Raw genomic sequence first — 14323 nt, forward strand, 5'->3', positions numbered from 1 at the left:
GGCAAATAAACAGGCAATGAAAATAATGCTTGGTAAGGCAGTAAAACTGGCAATACTTCGCAAAGTCACAATGGAAGAGCATGGCTATTTATATGGTTCAAAAAGGAAGTCACAACAGAAGAAACTGTACAGTGTCAGTATTCGGGAGAAGGCTCCCTCTGGTGGTCGGCTGAAGGGATACCAGCCTCATTCGTTACACTCTGCATCCTCCTTGCTAAAGAATGCATTAAAGCTTTATTCTGCTGGCTCTGCGGGGTTTGTGGGGTCTTTAAGGCATAAAATATCAATAATAAGGTTATGGTGTATACATAGCCTGTCTGCATTCAGATGTCTACATTTTATATACTTAAAATGGAAATAATAGCACAAAAGATGACCTACTTCCTGTAATTGGCTTTCTTCTGAGCTTTATTTTCCTCTAGTCCTGCCAAACACCTCAGTGCATTCAAAACACAGATGAAGCAGGCAGATCAAGACAAGCATCTTCACTTGGATAGAAGCCTAAAATATAATGGCAAGTCATTACAGGAAAATACTGTACTTAATTGCTCACTCATACTGTGTTGTAAATATCTGTCAAAACCTTATTTTAAACTCTTTGTTGTCATATATATATATATATATATATATATATATATATATATATATATATATATATATATATATATATATTGTATATATTGTGCTGTTTAAAGGTTACAGGTCTATCTATCCATTTTGTTCAAATAAAACTCTTCCGGATTCAGCTGATACACTAGTAGGTAAAATCTGTTTAAAATCTCCCAATCTGAGAAACAATATGTATATATATATATATATATATATATATATATATATATATATATATATATATATAGTATGTATATATATATATATACAGGTGCATCTCAATAAATTAGAATGTCGTGGAAAAGTTCATTTATTTCAGTAATTCAACTCAAATTGTGAAACTCGTGTATTAAATAAATTCAATGCACACAGACTGAAGTAGTTTAAGTCTTTGGTTCTTTTAATTGTGATGATTTTGGCTCACATTTAACAAAAACCCACCAATTCACTATCTCAAAAAATTAGAATACATCATAAGACCAATAAAAAAAAAATTTTTAGTGAATTGTTGGCCTTCTGGAAAGTATGTTCATTTACTGTATATGTACTCAATACTTGGTAGGGGCTCCTTTTGCTTTAATTACTGCCTCAATTCGGCGTGGCATGGAGGTGATCAGTTTGTGGCACTGCTGAGGTGGTATGGAAGCCCAGGTTTCTTTGACAGTGGTCTTTAGCTCATCTGCATTTTTTTGGTCTCTTGTTTCTCATTTTCCTCTTGACAATACCCCATAGATTCTCTATGGGGTTCAGGTCTGGCGAGTTTGCTGGCCAGTCAAGCACACCAACACCATGGTCATTTAACCAACTTTTGGTGCTTTTGGCAGTGTGGGCAGGTGCCAAATCCTGCTGGAAAATGAAATCAGCATCTTTAAAAAGCTGGTCAGCAGAAGGAAGCATGAAGTGGACCAACACCAGCAGATGACATTGCACCCCAAATCATCACAGACTGTGGAAACTTAACACTGGACTTCCAGCAACTTGGGCTATGAGCTTCTCCACCCTTCCTCCAGACTCTAGGACCTTGGTTTCCAAATGAAATACAAAACTTGCTCTCATCTGAAAAGAGGACTTTGGACCACTGGGCAACAGTCCAGTTCTTCTTCTCCTTAGCCCAGGTAAGACGCCTCTGACGTTGTCTGTGGTTCAGGAGTGGCTTAACAAGAGGAATACGACAACTGTAGCCAAATTCCTTGACACGTCTGTGTGTGGTGTCTCTTGATGCCTTGACCCCAGCCTCAGTCCATTCCTTGACAATCCTCATAAGGCTGCGGTTCACTCGGTTGGTTGTGCATCTTTTTCTTCCACACTTTTTCCTTCCACTCAACTTTCTGTTAACATGCTTGGATACAGCACTCTGTGAACAGCCAGCTTCTTTGGCAATTAATGTTTGTGGCTTACCCTCCTTGTGAAGGGTGTCAATGATTGTCTTCTGGACAACTGTCAGATCAGCAGTCTTCCCCATGATTGTGTAGCCTAGTGAACCAAACTGAGAGACCATTTTGAAGGCTCAGGAAACCTTTGCGGGTGTTTTGAGTTGATTAGCTGATTGGCATGTCACCATATTCTAATTTTTTGAGATAGTGAATTGGTGGGTTTTTGTTAAATGTGAGCCAAAATCATCACAATTAAAAGAACCAAAGACTTAAACTACTTCAGTCTGTGTGCATTGAATTTATTTAATACACGAGTTTCACAATTTGAGTTGAATTACTGAAATAAATGAACTTTTCCACGACATTCTAATTTATTGAGATGCACCTGTATATATATATATATATATATATCCGTGCCCTATTCCAAAGTGACTGTGACCACTCCTCTTGCAATTGTAACATGGAATAGGTCTGTCAAATATATTTTGTGGAAGAGGGTTTGGACACTTCCTGATACATTTCTGTTAATAAATAAGGTAAAGGAAATTTCATTTAAACTTATTCATTAATACTATCCTGTTAAAACTTTTATAGTATCATGGTTTAAAATGAATATTGATGTGAACTGTACTTTTTGTTATTTACAACCTGAGACTCTCTTCCATCTGTTGATACTGTGATGACAAAAAGAAACTTCCCAATTTATTATAGATTTTATCCATAAAGATTTTCAACTTTATTTTAAGAATGTAATTTTTGGGTTTAATGTTTTCGAGAAACAATATGAAGATGTGTATTTCTTATTTAATTATAATACTTGGCAAGTACTTCATTCATAAACGTAATGTGTTAAAAATCAAACCCATTTTTTCTCATTTCCAAAGAGATGTTGGAATTTATATTAAAACTCTTTCCATCCTCTTCCAACAACAAAGCTACAAAAACTTGGAATGTGTGCTCAAATTTCGGTATCTTTATATAACTTTCAGTGGTGTATGACCCCTTATCACGTCCCCACACTCTTTAGAAAGGTGATTTTTGTCCCCCTCACTTTTCCAAGCTAAACTCATACCGAGTCCAAATGGTGGATTTGTATACAGTATTCTTTACGTTTTGTTACTTTGGGCTGAATGAGTGACCATCCAGCCAATCACAGGTGAGATTCACGAGCCGAAACAACCCTTACGTAATAGGTCATCAGTTAGACAGTCTATGCAACACGGATCCATTCATTTCTACAAAGTTGCTTTCAACAATGCTCATTTATCCTTTTTTTTTTATTATTTGAAATTAATTAGGAATCTAGAGATGGGAAACACACAAATGAGAATTATTTATCGCATATCCTTCTTGATTGGCAGCATTACGTGAAATGCACTGCAGGAAAAAAAAACAAAGGACAATCCTTTTAAGCACACATTGTAAATGGAGTTTATATCAGCGCATGAATCTTCATTAAGTTGTGCTTTTTGCATTATGTTTGTGAGGGAAAAGTTTGATCAGTGGTTTTTGCCAATTTAAGCAGATTACTAGATTTGTGTTAAATATGTAAAGCTATTTTTAATATCAGCTCCTGTTTTTTACCTCTGTGTTGGTGTGCAGTCGACAAACTGTAGGAAAAAAGATCGATCTGCTGTGTTTTTAGAAGTGAATAGATATGTAGACACGCTTTTTTTATACATGAAAACGTAAGGACATTATTCAAACTCATACTTATTATTATAAGACTATTATTGTTGTCTTTTGATAAAAGTCATGTCAGAAGCTCACAAATTGTAGGGAAATGATAGATTTGCTTTGTTCTTATAATGCTCAAAACCTCTACTTAAGTCTCTTTGTAGATCTGTAGACATACACATTTTCTTTTGATCGTTGATTCAGTGACTAACTCATTTCACACAAGACACTCATTTGTCATCACCAGAAATGGTCACTGAATGACCATGGATCCGAACGAATTTTGGTGAACGTAGTCAAAACACCATAACACCGTAGTCAAAACACCTGAGCCACTTGGATACATTTAAATCCCACAATAAAAAAAAAAAATTGCACATGCACAATTGTCATTATTGTAATTGATTAAATAATTTATTCAGGACCAGCTTGTGCTCAGTCTTTTATTGTCATGTGTGAAACAGAAACAAGTGCTCCACAAGATGTCCTTTATTTTTGCAGCTAATTTAGCTAAATTTCACAATTATTTTTGCAATATTTGAATCTTTAAAATACCAGAAATATTAAAAGTAAATATGTATATATTCATATAATACTTATATCACAATTATATATTAATATATAGTGTAATACATTAATACTGCACTGCGAGTTTTGGGTCTGTGTGAGCCAACTACTGACAGCTGTGTCCCCCCACTTTTAAAATGACTGCTACGCCCCTGCCAATGCCTTTATGTCTTTACTTATTCTGCTCTGTGCTTGTAATGATTTACTCCCCCCATGTCTACTCACTTTTAATTATTTTTGTCACTCATTTTGGCATCTGTTTAATCTTCTTGGCGTCAAATGTTGTTTTTTGTGTTCTGCAAATTGTATATTTGTGTGAGCATAATAATAAAAAATAAAAGTGAAAAAAATCAATGGGAATGTGTTTTTTTTTTTTTTTTTTCTTCTCTGACTAAATGAACCGGAATACTTTACTCTAAAATAATAATAACAATAATATTAATCATCATATTTTTAAGATTTATGCATTTCAATTTCATGATTAAAATTCCATCTTAACCAAAATAAAATGATAAAAAAAAACTAAATATTTTATGTTTAATTTTGTTGAAAATTGCACAGTTCAATATGGTGGAATTTTGTTATGAAATTGAAATGCGTAAAGCCTGAAAATAGGCTGAAATATATTTCATTAAATATAACGAAAGTAATTTTAAGTGTTAGATCAAGTAGAGATTGTCCTTAATGTTAACAATTGCAGGTTAATACACAGTGTAAGTAATGCACAGAATAAGTTGAACTGCAACAAAATATTCAAGATGTTTAAGTTTGAATAAATATCTGTTCGTTTATGTCTGACAAGGACCCTTGCCACTGAAAAGGTCCATTTGCATTTCACAAGAAGATAATAAGAGGGCCTGGGTATCTCAGCAAGTATTGACGCTGACTACCACCTCTGCAGTCGTGAGTTCGAATCCAGGGCATGCTGAGTGACTCCAGCCAGGTCTCCTGAGCAACCAAATTGGCCCAGTTGCTAGGGAGGGTAGAGTCACATGGGGTAACCTCCTTGTGGTCGTGATTAAGTGGTTCTCGCTCTCAATGGGGCGCGTGGTAAGTTGTGTGTGGATCGCAGATAGTAGCATGAGTCTCCACATGCTGGGAGTCTCCGCGGTGTCATGCACAACGAACTACGTGATAAGATGCACGAATTGACGATCTCAGAAGCAGAGGCAACTGAGACGTGTCCTCCGTCACCCGGATTGAGGTGAGTAACCGTGCCACCATGAGGACCTAGTAAGTAGTGGGAATTGGGCATTCCAAATTGGGGAGAAAAAGGGGATAAAAACAAAAAAAAAAAAAAAACCAAGAAGATCATAATGTATTTTCCCATTAGAGCAGAACCAGTGGATACAATTTCTATCTGACTGATTCCCAACATTAGTCTATTGTCTACAGCCAACTGATCTCTCAAGGCAGAGAACTTCAGGCTTTTCCTCAACAAGGAAAAATAAAAACTGTCTTTTTGTGTAATGAGTTTCTGAGCTGTTCATTCTTAATTTAGATCTGATGTGACTTAACAACGGTACTGTCAGAACACCCAATAATATCCTTAGTTAAAGAGTGCATTTTATTCTAAACTAATGGTTCTCAACAGGTGAGTCACGAGTCAAAAATATGTCGCAGGTCTGTTCTGATACAGTAGGGTCACGGACAGAGCAGATAATAAAATGCAATTAACCATATAATTGTACATAGTTAGGAGAGTGAAATAACTGTGCTTATTAAACAACTTAACAGCTCAAAAAATACATGACTTTTAAAAGAAGAATTAATGTAAGTGCTTTCATAAAATTCACATTTCTGCCTTTAAACACTGCAAAAAATTGGCCCTATTCACTTACAATGTTAGTGCCTCACTGTTTTTTTATTTTTTTATGTTTTTTTTTTTTTAAGGAGGGACAAATAAAACAAAAATCAGCATTATGCCACAAAATGCTGTCCAATATTTGTGTTTTGTCATTATTTAATGTTTTTTATTTGTATTAAAGGGAGAGTTCACCCAAAATGAAAATTCAGTCATTGTTTACTCATCCCTGTGTTTGTTTTGCTTCAACTGGACCCCCAGTGATATTAACAACAGAAAACACAACATAGCTGCACACAAACCAGAGAACAGAACTTACAAACATGTCTGAAGAGTTTGTAGTGAAAGAATAGATGCATTTCAATGTCCAGCCTTATTAGTTTGAACCGGAGCCCTCAGTCAGGTAGGTCCCTATACGCATACTATGCAGTCTGCTTAGGGCACCAACCCCATAGGGGGGCATCATCTTACCCGAGTGGGGCACAAGAAACTCCACCGGCTGCCCGGAAACTCGCAAGTTATATCGTATACAAGGACCCGAAAGCAGTCACAGAACAGACAATCGCCTCACGCTCGCAACACGCATTGCATTTTGGGCCAGTGCCCGTTCATAGGACGGGGTTACTTGGAGCGACGACAAATATAGAAACCAAGCGATCGACAGAATGTCCCATTGCTCCTCACAGCTGCTTAGGACAAAAAAAAAATCTGATTAACATCGAAAAGATAACTTTTATTGCATGACGTTATAGCATCTGAGTAGGACATGGTGTGACTGTAGCTACCTTCAGCCCCATCACACTGTTTGACTGAGGGCTCTGGTTCAAACAAATAAGGCTGGACATTGAAGTGCATCTATTCTTCCAGTACAAACTCTTCAGACATGTATGTAAGTTCTGTTCTCTGGTTTGTGTGCAGCTATGTTGTGTTTTCTGTTGTTAATATCACTGGGGGTCCAGTTGAAGCGAAACAAAATGAGTTTTCGCTTGAATGCCCCATCTCGTGCGTGCTGCGTAACTACTGTTGCTCTTGTGCAAAAAGCTCTAAAGCTCGCGTGCAGACTCATGAGCGCACAGGAGATCAACAGTCATTGAACATTTATACTAAATAATACATTCGATTTCAGTTTGTTTCGCACCAGACCTTATCGTATGCTTTCATAACAATCATGAGTCTCATGGAATAATTTATTAGACTTCTGAATTATATTTTTGTGTCATTTTGAAGCTTGAAGAGGTGGTCACCATAGACTGCCATTGTATGACATCACTAAGAAAAAAAATCACAATTTCTCCCTTTGTGTTAATAAAAAGAAAGAAAGTCATATAGGGTTATAACAACACAGGGGTGAGAAAACAACGACTGAATTTTCATTTTTGGGTGAACTATCCATTTAAGCTTTCTGTCTTCTCCCTTCACCTGTCAAAGTGAACTCTAGTACATCCCTTTTTATATCGCAATGTCTCACAAATAAATATATAAATTAATAAATATCTTTTGTCTGCACAGGAAAAATGGCAGAGTAGTTTTTCCAGAGTTAATTTTTTTCCCCTCAAAAATAGTTGTTTTTGCTCTATTTTGAGTGTACAGAGTAAAATGTGTCAGTAGAGTGGGAGCGAAATTAAAGAGTAACTGTGACTCCTCCCCAAAATTATCCTCCCAAAGTTTAGTTTATCCGCCATTACTGTTCGTCACGGCCATCGCGATCGCTGCCGTTTGTGGGTTTAGAAGAGAAGTTGCGCTTCTACTGGATGTTAAAGTAAGTAAAGTTTCAAAGTCTTATTCATTTTCATAATATTCGCCTCTGTTTTGAGATCAGTTTGCCACGTTTTTTGAATATTATAGAGATAGCTTTCTCATGTTAACTTGATGCGAAGTTTAACGTGAAAGTTAGTGCTCGACACAATGCTAGCTAATGAGGAAAATTCACTAATCACTTGTTAGATGCTGTGGTGCACCAAAACTTTACTAAAACCTACTTTAGCTAATTTAATGTTAGCTTCACTGTGGAGGCAAACACATAGCCTAACCTTAATTTAAGCTGGCCTCAAGAACTAAGTTAAGCAAAGTTATATTGAAAGCAAAAAGCTAACATATAGATTACATGAACATTAATTGACAACAGTGAAACTAGCTAGCTGCCTATCAAATGTTTGTCCACTAAACTATTGTGACTAGCGGCTCGAGTTGTGCACCACATGTACTTGACTCTGTAAAGAGTTAAGTTAACGTTAGCCTTAATTGGATTGCTGGAGGCAATTTTTATGTGGGTGAGCATTGAGCACCATGCCTTAACAGAACTATTAGACAGTTATTACAAATTAAAAACACATTAGTGAACAAAGATAATTCATGTTGTGTAGTGCACTAATGCCTGTTCGGTAACACTTTAGAATACTGTTCCGTCATTAATGAATAATGGGAAACACAGGAACAAATAACCCACTAGTAATGACTCAAGTATTACCAAATCCTTCAGAAGGAATTACTAATTATTTTGATCAGTATTCTAAAGTGAAAAGCATGATAACTCCCTAATATTGACTGAAGTCACTGTAAACTTTTGAGTCTTTTGTAAGGTTTTGGATAGTAATGACTCAAGTGTTACCCTACTACATCCTTCAGAAGGAACTACTTATTATTTGGATCAGTATTATAAAGTGAAAAGCATGATAACCCCCTAGTAATGACTGAAGTTTTTGAGATTTTAGTAAGATTTTGAATAGTAATTCTTTCAGATGGATTTGGTAATACTTGAGTCATTACTAGTGGGTTACCATTACCTTATATTATACATTATTCACATTAATTATGAACTTGTATACAGTAGTTCTTAGTAGTCCTCTGGGAGGTATGAAAAAATAGTTATTGAGTAGCTAATAGTGAACTACCTCATTCAACTGAACGCTATTTCTTACTAATTCGTTAATCAGAATTTCTTGTTAGTTAATAGTAGTTACTAGAATGTTAATAGTGCATTACTCATTTGTTCCTGTGTAGTTATTCATTAATGACCGAACAGTATTCTAAAGGGTTAACGAATGTTCTTTTTTTCATCTGATTGTGAGTGTTATCGCCTTTTGTTTAACTTTGTCTTTTTGGTTCCTTCAGGATGCAAACCAACAATGTTGTCAGAGTGAAGTTCAAAGATAGCAAGAAATATATTTTTTCTCCAACACCTTTTACATTTCAGATGTTTTTGGAATGTGGTGAGAAATAACAAACTTTAACATTGTTAAAATCTTTAATAATTTTCCCTCTGAAAAAATAGTTTTTAATAGTAATAAAATAAGTGTATGATTGTATCTTATGGGGTATAAAAATAACTGTTTGTGTTTTTTGGCATTGCTGTCCTTTGTCAATTTGCCAGTGGTTTGTCTTCCTTCAGTTGCCAAGAAATTTGATCTTCCTACAATGGACGTTAAAGTCTTTGATGACTCGAAGACAGAAGTTGATGAGGAAGCATTTGAATATCTGCTGACACGACCAGACCTTGGTGTCCTAGAAATTTTCATCCCAGGCACAGCAAGTTTTGATGGTAAGTTGTTTGACATGCTTATTATGTTTTGTGTTTATTCTCAGCAATATTTACCAATTCACTGATTTGCACAGGCTAATATGTCTATTGGACTAATTCTTAATAGCTGTGTAGCATGCTATCAAAGTAGTATGAACAGATAATTAGACCATTGATATGGTTTATATTGAAGATTCTTTAAGCTCAAGCTCATTAGGAGATGCTGGGGGCACATCAGAGTCTGATGACACAGCAATGTTGATTAGAAGTCCTCCTGAAAAAAATCGAGCTGAGGAACGTCGTCTTGCCCAAGTAAGGATCACCAATCTTGCCTCTGAATTACATCTATATAGAATTACTTAAATAGTAAAGATATTTGGAACTATATACTCTTGTCAGTTGTTAATTTCTCATCTCTGCTCAATATTACATCATTTCCCTCTCCAGATGGTCGAAGATATCCTAAAGAGCAGCCCTGGAGGCGAGAAGGTCATAAATGAATACGCTCGCACTAAAAGTCTGTCAGATGGCAGAAGACGTGACGTGGTGGAAATCTTGGTAGCACATTTGACAAATGAACATGGGTAGGTTGTTCATACAGTAATTTGTAAATTGATGTTTATGATGTTATGGGTTGTAATTGGTTTATGTTTTTGTGTGTAGAACAAGCCCTTCCCGACGTTTGAAGGAAGAATATGCGAAGGGAATCATCTCCCTATTCCCATACTTGGCTGACCCCAGGAGCAAACTTGGTTATGTAAGTAGCTTTTGCCTCTCAATCTTTTTGATTTACAGGAGGAGGATATACTCTGTATATTTCAGAGTAAAGATTATCTACATTATAATTGATACGGCATTTATTTCCTTAGTCGTGTAATGTATAACAACTAGGTCTGTGTATTGTTCTGGTCATAGGAGCATTATTACAATGCAGAAGATGGAAGTGGATATTTGGCATGGAGAATTAAAACGCTGCAGAAAGAAGGATCAGAGGGACGGATGAAACGCCCACGGCAACCACAGACAGGTGCAATATTTGATGTTTAGTCAGTGCTTTTATTAGCTTGGCTGCAAGGCTTGAATAACTTTTTTTTTTTTTTTCAAATGAACATACAACTTGATTATTTTACTCATCTTAACATTTGTGACTTGTCTTTGAAGTATTCTTTTGTTCCAAATTGGTCTGTCATTAAGTCATATTGTGAATGAGGTCAAGAGTTACATAGTATATAAGCGCTTTTCTTTTTAAATGCAAACATGCTTTGCATAATCATCAGTGTTGGGCAAATTTAAATGTCACTCTAGGATATATGCATGTTTTCCATGTTATTTCCTGTCATGTATCTAGTGTTGGTATGTTGTGCTTTGGAAAGAAAAGGGACTACAAATGTGGTTTTCATATTGTCTTAAACACTTTCAGGTGGGCCAACTGCTGACAGGGATCCCTACAAAGAAGACAGCTGGTTGAATGATGAACGTCAGTGTCAGGAAGCAATTGCCCTGATGAAGCATACAGGTGATGAGGCAGTGGTAAAGGAAAAGATGAGGTTAACACTGGCCTATCGCCAGAAGATGCTGCACGACCCTAAAGAGGCACCTGATATTCTATCCATTTTCCTGCGATTCATGGATATACCAGGCTTGGTATGTGAGACTTCAATTGTTTAAACAAACAAACAAATATGAAATCAAGTGCTATTGTTGTTCTGCAGTAACACAGACTCGTTAGGTAAACAAAGTGAGTTCCTACTGTGGTACCTACTTTAATTATCTTTGTTATTTTGTACAGATTGATCAAGATTTTGGACTTCTATTTGGTGATGCGACCTCTGCAAAGTTGTTGGAGAAGTGGTCTACCAACATAAAACCACAGGTTATTGCACAGAGCCGTGGCCTCACACAGACTAGTGAGCTCCAAGACCTCATCCAAAATGCTGAAGCCACTGAAGTTGAAGAAGGTAACTATTGTGCTATACCCTAAATTGTTTTAGAGGAAGTTATGCATTCATGAAAAGCATAGCTTTATTCAGATATATAGAGTTTCAATTTTGGTCACAACTTTACCCATTAGACATGCATGATTCATATGCAAGTTATGCAACACAGACTTGCAATGGGTAAACTGTTAGAATGATAATTACCTGTTTCTCTAACATTTCTACCCTGATCTTTTCTCAAAGGCCTAGTACAGGAGTTGCAGATTTACAGTTTGAAATTGTTTTCATTTGGGACGCATGGTTGACATGTTGTAGATAAAGTTTAACTGTATGACCGCATTTCAGTATCTGTAGAGGTTTCACCTTAATTCATCCACACATCTGTTGTCATCAAGACTTGGCCATGAATGTGCTGTTAATACTGAATCTGTGTGCAGTATAAACTAAGGTACTGGAGTGGTTAATGTATTTATACCAGCACATCATCCAAGTTGAAGTTAAGTTAAAATGAGTAGGAGGGTATGTTCAACCCCTTCTACCTAAAAACCAAACCTAAAAGCCTATTTTTTATTATTTTTTTGTTTATTTTGTTTTCCGTGTCTCCAGGTTGGGACAGCGATATGTCTTCCATTCTGATGCTGGTTCACCTTTTGCCACCCTCAAGTCAAGGCCGCAAAAGACCGGGAAAAATCTCAGCTAGACAAGCATGTGATTGTCTTGTGAAATTCATCAAGGTGAAGCTACTGATGAAGCTGATCAAATGACACTAGTTCATAATGTCGTGTTACTATGTGACCTTGAACATGCTTACTTCTCATACAGGTTCTTAAAGATCACCTGTCCTTTAAATTATTGTTCTTGTGCTATTATTTTCTACTTAACACATACTTAGTAACAATCTGTTGGAAGTATGTAATAGAGAAACTTTGGTGGAAGACATCACTGTATCTTTATTCATGCTGTATATTGACTTTATCTGTTAAGTCACATTGGCACTAATGTGTTTTCATTCTTTTACAGACCGGAACCAGTATCCAAGGGCACTTGGATAGCATTGGAGAGAGTCTCCAGCCATATCTACTTGTTGTTGGGCCGAAGAGAAGTAGGGTCCAGTCTTGTTTTATTGTAATTGACCAACATGCTCTACCCTGTAAGGCCTCTAATTCACTGGCCTGTGTTGATGAGCTTTTCAAAGCTCACTTTGTCTTTGGCACCTCATACTGTCAGGAATTGACCAATGTGTATAGCTTTCTGCAAACCACTGTCTATGACATAGATGTTGAAACCACCAAGGTGAATCCCAGAGTGGCTGAGTTGAGAGCTAGAATGCTCCAGTGAGCAGATGAATTGTTTCATTTGTAAAAGGGGGCATGCTAGTGCCAATGCCCTTATAAGGCACTTTAAGTTAGTTCATGGCCTTTGTCCAGGAAAAAGTCTGAAGTTAAAATGTGCTCTAAGAGGTTGTTCACATGTTTACCATAGTTTTTCTGGATTACGAAAGCATCTCAGCAAGTGTTGTGCAATTGACAGTTCACGCACCGATTATGGTGAAAGCTCATCCACCACCAACTCCATTTCATTAGGGGATGTAGGTGTTTTACCAAACCAAAATTCACCTTGTGAGTCTGTACTCTTAAAAACAAATATAGTAAACAGTTGTGCAACAGTGGTAGCTGAACTTAAAGTTGCTGGTGTCGCAGAGACAACTATTAACTATGTTGTTAGTGCTCTAGAAGAAGTGATTGGAGACATTCATAGTCAAACTCAAGAATCTGTGAAAAATCTTTAGAGGAGCCCATAAAGAGTGCTGTTGAGTCTCAAATTGATCAGTGTTTTGAAAAAATGCAAAATCCTTTTGTGGCATTAAACACTGAGAGCAAGAGAATGCAGTACTTTTCAGAGAAATGGGGAAAAAATATATCCTGTTGAATATGTTCTCGGAACAAGATTTGCTACACGGCGTAACAGAACAACTGGAACTTATGCCCAAACCATTGTTAAGGATAAATTTGTATATATACCAATTCTTGAGACATTACAGTCCATTTATAAGCACCCTAACATTAAAGATATGATGACGAGAGATTCACAACAAAGACCAAATTGTCTTTATGACATACACGATGGAGAATTCTTTAAGAATCATGCGCTCTTCTCAAAACAAAGACATGCAGTTCAGATCCAGCTTTTTTTTTGATGAATTTGAATGCTCAAACCCCCTTGGATCAAAACGAGGAATACTTAAGTTAGGAGCTATCTATTTTACCCTTAGAAATATTTCCCCTAAATACAACTCGAGTTTACTAAATATCCATTTAGTTGCTTTATTTCATGCACAAGATATCAAAACTTATGGGTTTGATAAAATACTAGGGCCGCTTGTCCAGGATATCTCAACACTGGAAACCAATGGAATTCAGATTCCTTTATTTGATCATACAGTTTATGGAACCATTGTCCAAGTTACTGGTGACAACCTTGGTGTTCATTCTTTATTTGGTTTTGTGGAATCGTTTAGTGCTAGGTACTGTTGCCGCTTTTGCCTACTAGAGAAAGAAGACTTTCAGACAGAGTTCAGTGAAGATAGTCCAAAGATGTCAGTGCGAACTAAAGAACTTCATGCTGAACACTGTCAGAATATGCAGAGCAATCCCAGTCTACCTTATGTAATGGGAGTAAAAAAGTCTTGCCTTTTAAATTCTTTGCAATATTTCCACACCACTGCAAATTTTTCGGTTGATATCATGCATGATATATTAGAGGGGGTTGCACAATATGAGATGAAATTACTTATTCAGCACCTGATTGACAATTACACCACATCAGCAGAAGTACACAG

General features: G+C 36.5%; 1 protein-coding gene across 1 annotated transcript; it reads left to right on the forward strand.

The window, feature by feature from the left end:
* Window positions 1-7730: 7730 nt before the first annotated feature.
* LOC127422236 (uncharacterized) lies at window positions 7731-12840 on the forward strand. Its single transcript, XM_051665592.1, has 11 exons — window positions 7731-7789; window positions 9142-9239; window positions 9401-9568; window positions 9741-9859; window positions 9995-10131; window positions 10211-10304; window positions 10463-10574; window positions 10968-11191; window positions 11337-11505; window positions 12091-12218; window positions 12505-12840. Exons 1-11 carry the CDS (start codon window positions 7782-7784, stop codon window positions 12820-12822), a joined length of 1575 nt encoding a protein of 524 aa, XP_051521552.1. The 5' UTR covers window positions 7731-7781; the 3' UTR covers window positions 12823-12840.
* Window positions 12841-14323: the final 1483 nt, after the last annotated feature.

The sequence above is a fragment of the Myxocyprinus asiaticus genome, chromosome 31, assembly GCF_019703515.2.
Source record: "Myxocyprinus asiaticus isolate MX2 ecotype Aquarium Trade chromosome 31, UBuf_Myxa_2, whole genome shotgun sequence".
Classification (NCBI taxonomy): Eukaryota; Metazoa; Chordata; class Actinopteri; order Cypriniformes; family Catostomidae; genus Myxocyprinus; species Myxocyprinus asiaticus.